The sequence below is a fragment of the Corvus brachyrhynchos genome, unplaced genomic scaffold (genome assembly GCF_000691975.1).
Source record: "Corvus brachyrhynchos isolate BGI_N302 unplaced genomic scaffold, ASM69197v1 scaffold597, whole genome shotgun sequence".
NCBI classification, from domain to species: domain Eukaryota; kingdom Metazoa; phylum Chordata; class Aves; order Passeriformes; family Corvidae; genus Corvus; species Corvus brachyrhynchos.
This window is the reverse complement of record NW_008239000.1, coordinates 1,262,720-1,268,271: the sequence shown is the minus strand read 5'-3', so window position 1 is coordinate 1,268,271 and position 5,552 is coordinate 1,262,720. Positions and strand designations below refer to the sequence as shown.

The following is a 5,552-nucleotide window of genomic DNA, read 5'->3' as shown; positions in this document are numbered from 1 at the left end:
AAATAAATGCAATGATCTATCCTTCCCCTGCACACCAGCTCAGCATCCTCCACTGGCTGAACCAAGCGGGGAGCTAAAAACAGGTAAGGATTGTCCCAGCTGAGGAACTGGACAGAGCACTCACGCTGTGGATCTGTCCTTCGTGCTGGCAGAATCCTTCAGCTCGGGAGGCACACTCAGGGCAGCACTTGTTGGAGGCTATCTGGAGCACTTCTCCCTAAAAAGAGACAGGATTCCAATAAGCAGCTGACATCAAATAGGGACTTTAACATGAAGGGGAAGCCATGAGGCCTTGCTGGACCTGGTGCTCCCAGTTCAGACAGAAAAGGTTTCAAGGGAAATATAGATTGCTGCTACACCACATCCCCTTGCTGAGAGAGGTGACACCTCACTTTGTGTATTGAACATTTTACCCTCAAAATAGCAGCAGAATTTTCACCCTAACAGTACAACTACGAATTCCCCAGCCAAATCAGTTTTCAAAGAATAGAAAACACTTGTCCAAGACAAAGCTCAAGATTCTTCACTGAAAGGCCACTGAGAAACAAGGGACAGATGTTGCTGAAACAAGATCAGCAACATTTGCATAAATCTCATAATGAGTAGATAAGAAATAAACCATGGAGAAGGATGGTGATTTCTGACCTTGCTCCTCAATGGGCGGTTTAGCCTTGAAGCATGAAAGGATATTTTTCTTCTGAGATCCTTGGTGAGCCTTTTCAATGTTTAAATGACCAGATGTTTTTGGAACACTTAAACATTTTGTCTTGAAGATTGCCCGTGTCAAGGAGTCACACAGATTCATTTCACACTAGAAACCGATTTCCCTTCATGACCTTTAAAGCTGCCACCTTTTCATTTACCCGATTTTCATCATTTTATCCCGTGCACTCATTATTAGGTGTGCCATGACAGCACTTCATTTCCCTCCTCTTTAGCACAAAAATTGCTAATAGTTCAGTCTAGCTTTAATCAATACCCAGCGATAATAACGGGGAAAACCAGTAAGAATCAAAATTATTTCCTCATTAGTGCTGTCATATTGGGAAACATTTTAACCTGCTTCACAAAGCCATATAATTATACTGACAGAGCCTCTTTTAAACACTCATTTTCACTGCTATTTGTGCACTCTACCCCAGCAATCCAGATGTTAATGCAAGACCAATCCCATGGCCAATTAATGAAGACCCAGACAAAGACAAGCAGGAGACAACGAAAGCTCAGCAACCATCACGAGGAAGAAGAAGCTGGACGACAGACAATCTCAGCTCTGTTGTTGCTCAGCAGAGTGGAAAGTGCCCATCTGCATCTTCGAGGGAGCCCCAGCTCCACCTTCAAATGAAGGGGGACTGGAAGCTGGGCTCATGCTGGGAGGTTTGAGCCCAGTTCAGGGGCTTCCTTTGGGATCAAGCTGCTCCAACACCCGGCCTCTGGCTGGAGCGCGGCGAAGGGGACAAAGGCTTCACACACCACGTGTTTTCACTCCAAGGAGGAGTGGAAGGACACAGAGCCTGTGTCTGGCTCTGGGCAGCCACACACACTCGCCCCTTACCTTCTGGAAGTCACACTGAGGGGGCTTGCAGACTGTAGGCTCACAGGTGACAACACTGCTCCGGCAACGGCAGTCTTGGCAAGAGTCCGGCTTCCAGAACGTGTTATTCTGCAAATAAAGTTGGAAAGGAGACCCATGCAGCACAAGGCATGTCCTGTTTTAACAACGTGTCTCAAACAACTCCATAGAGCCAGACTGGAACAGAGCCCCCCTCCCTCCCACATGCTTATCAGGCCCAAGTTGGCACTTTTCACTCAACAACTTCCAGCACGCAGTTGAAAGACAAGGCCATGCACGGCCAATAATCAGCTCCAACGGCAAGATAATCCAACTTCCAAGAGCTCCAGGTGATTACAACATCTCTGGAAAACTTCCCTGTAATCAAGTGCAGACTGTCCACGCTGCAGGTTGATCCCAGCTTGTGCTGAGGCAGCACAGGCAGCTTTGAGGCAAACCCACTCCTGGACATGTGGCCGGGTATGAACGGGCTCTACCTGGGCACGTTTACTCCAAAACACCACGAAGGAGGGCCTGGCCCAGCAGACGGTCTGACAGGTCTGGAAACAGCTGTCGCCACTGCTCGATCAGTGCACCCAACTGGAACACCCACAGCTAATTCACAAGGGTTTCCACCACCCGTGCTTGACCCCCTTCCGTTGCTTCCACGCTGAGGTCGTGATCCCACGCTGCCTCCACAAGATAATGGGAAGAGGAGGATCAGTTTCTCATCTGAAACACTCTGTTCCGCTAGACAATCCCTGTCCCTGTTGTACAGACAAACAGTGGGCTAAACTCCCACCACACAGGGCGTTTTCCTGTGTAGGATGGACAGCCCCTATCCCAGGCATAGAGCCTCGTTTTTAATGGATTTGCAAGGAGACCAGACCTTGCTGCTCATTTACACGATGTAGTGATTTGCTTCAATTTACTCGCAGGGCAAAGTACGACTCAGGCAAATTAAGCTCCGGAAGGATGATTAACAGTTGACTGCTACGAGCACATTTACAGCTAACTACTAAAACTGCAATTAAGCATAATGATGAAATACTGAAATGTGCCTTAAAGGCCCAGTAGGCCGCTTAATGACAGAAAAAAACCCCTGAAAAACCTGGCCACTTGCTCAGGCACTTCTGTCGGGTGCTGGATCAAGAGTGTCAATCTGCAAACAGTGGGACAGCCAAAAACATTGCAAAACAATCCTCATGTCTCTCCCCTGCTTTCCAAAAGCTTTTCTCGCACATCAAACTGTGCTCCTCTCTCGTGGTAAAGGTCATGCACAGGTGAGTGCAAACACTCCATCAGCATCAGAAATTTAGGGAGATTTTCTCTTAATGGAACGATGGCGGCAATGCTGACCTTAGAAGGCGCACAGCCCCTCGGGGCAAGGCACCAACAAGGCAGGCAAAGAGGGACAGCAATTCCTGCTCAGGAGCACAGCTGGTTCTCCTCTCGCTCACACACGGCTGCGGCTGCAGAACAGAAACCCTGACAGCACCTCTGCCAGCAGATTTATGGTGCAGTTAGAGAAAAAATGAAGGTTAAGTGATGTGCATGCCAAGCTTTAGCTAACACACACATCGGAGTTAACCCATCCCGCTGGCTTCAGCAGCGCTCTGTGTTTGAAATCTGGCAGCTCCCTGCAGGGAAGCCAGCCATGGGGTAACCAGGAGTGGGAAGGGAAGGGAAGGGAAGGGAAGGGAAGGGAAGGGAAGGGAAGGGAAGGGAAGGGAAGTGACAGGAAGGGAAGGGAAGGGAAGGGAAGGGAAGGGAAGGGAAGGGAAGGGAAGGGAAGGGAAGGGAAGGGAAGGGAAGGGAAAGGAAGGGAAAGGAAGGGAAAGGAAGGGAAGGGAAGGGGCACACTTAGTGCCTCATCTCTTGGTTCTCCTAAACCTTCACCTCCGGCCTGTCATGCTTATTAAAATAAAAAAAAAAAGAAAAATCATTTCCACGGTGGAATAATAACCAAAGGACTCATATGGCAAAAGGTCAGGACAGAGCCACCCTTACCCACATTTTGAGATTTAAATGCTCAGGTTTGTGGTAAGAAAACCCCTCTTTGGTCTTCTTCCTCCCGTTTTCTATCACAGCCCAAGCAGGCTGGCTCCTAACTGTGGGCTCAAATCAGCTGCTTCTAAATTCCTTTTGCCTGGTACTGGATCAAAACCGACACTTCTCTGCAGAGTTTTAAAAATTCATTATCTAGTTAATAGTCAGGAAACTACCACCTGATTTGTTGGGATGTGAGAGTCTTCCAAGCATTTCACGGGTCTCAGCATCCAGGTCTTTGGACAATTCAACATTTAGCTTAAGATTCCTGGCAACAGACCTAAAGTCCAGTTTGGAAAGTCTGGGTCCCACGTATTTGTCCTGCTGTGAGGTTTTGTAAGTGTTCACCCACAAGTACCTACAAGGACACTTCAAAGCTCCCAGGCAATACAGCTTTAAACATAAAGCAAGACTTCTCAGTGGACACTGAAAGAACTGCTGGAAATCTGCCTGACGTCTTCTCCACGGCCCTGTACCTCAGTGGACAAATTATCTGCTGCAATCTAAGTGTTGGATTCCAATCCTGTTGAGAGTGTATTTTTATCAATGACAATTTAAGGGCCTTTTCCCTTACAAGTACTAATATAATTAACAGTATAAATAATGAAATATCATGCAGAGAGCACTTTGAAGACAGAAAGCATTCCTTAAGCACCAAGTAGTGCCATTATAATTGATTAATTCCCTGGATTTCCCTACGTCAAAAGAAGAAATGATAGCTAATTCAACTGAATTTTAAAACACCACGCTGCAAGAAGAGATACGTCTACATTACTTGGGCCAGCTTGCAGAACAGGGGCCAAAAGAGCAAGAAATGCCCACAAACCTTTTGAGCCTGCAGACACCCAGACCAAGATGAAATGAAATGAAATAAAACTGGAGACACAGGAACACAGTGTGAGCACGTGATGGACTTGGAGAATACTGATGAGGATTTAGAGAAAGGCAGGGGAGAAAAAGATAAAAGAAGGAGGCAAGAACACAACCAGCAGTAAAAGCAAAGAAAAAGTTAAAGAGACAAAGAGCAGAGGTGGCGCGGAGGGAGCCCAGAACAGCTGTGAGTGCTCCTGCTTTGCTGCTGTCACCCTGTCACATTAACCAGAGCACAGAAAGACCTAAATCTCTTGGACCACAGCTTTTTCAACTGGCTATTGTAACTTCAGACAGCAGCACCTGTCCCTCCTCTACCTCAGCAAAAAAAAGCAGTACCCAACAAATCAAAAATAATCAGAGTCTGCTATTAATATGTGAAAAGCCTCAGTAATTTAATCAGGTGCCACTTAGAATGGGATATCATCCCACCAGATAACAGTCTGTGTGCTATTCTGGTGCAGTGACTCAGGAAGTAAGAAGCATACAACAGCTGGCTTGTGTCCCCTTTCCAGCTCTTATGGCTTCCTGAAAATATCCAGTCCATCCCTAAAATGTCACTGGACGCTGGGGTGTCCCCTGCAGCGCCCAGGACCTGTAAAGCTGTTCACTGGGGTGGTGGCATTGCTGCAATTGCTAAGCAGGGCGGAGCCAGCAGAGCACAGCTGCAGCCTTCGTGTCAGCCAGGGGTCGAGCTGCAGAGTTGTGGTGTCACGCCAAAATGAGGCGGTTGTTGCTCATCATGTACCCCACTAATTACCCGATGATGGAGAGGGGTCTGGAGCACCTCTCTCATGAGGAGAGACTGCAGGAGCTGGGCCTGGTTAGTCTGGAGAAGACTGAGAGGGAATCTCATCAATCCATACGGGTCTCTCCAAGGTGTGTCAACAGGATCGTGCCAGACTTCTTGGTGTGCCCAGTGACAGGACAAGGAGTAACAGCCATAAACTAAAACACAAGAAGTCCCACCTGAACATGAGGAAGAGCTTCTTTCCATGAGGGTGGCAGAGCACTGGAACAGCTGGTCAGGGAGGTCATGGAGTCTCCCTCTCTGGAGACATTCCAAACCCACCTGGATGCA

General features: G+C 47.8%; 1 protein-coding gene across 1 annotated transcript in view; it reads right to left on the bottom strand.

Annotated features, from left to right (window-relative positions):
- The window catches only part of FRAS1 (Fraser extracellular matrix complex subunit 1), a gene marked incomplete at its 3' end in the record, with an annotated part of 113,990 nt that overhangs the window by 75,113 nt on the left and 33,325 nt on the right, over window positions 1-5,552 (bottom strand). The window contains 2 exon segments of the mRNA XM_017738949.1: window positions 125-217; window positions 1,556-1,663. Coding sequence (XP_017594438.1) covers window positions 125-217; window positions 1,556-1,663 — 201 coding nt within the window.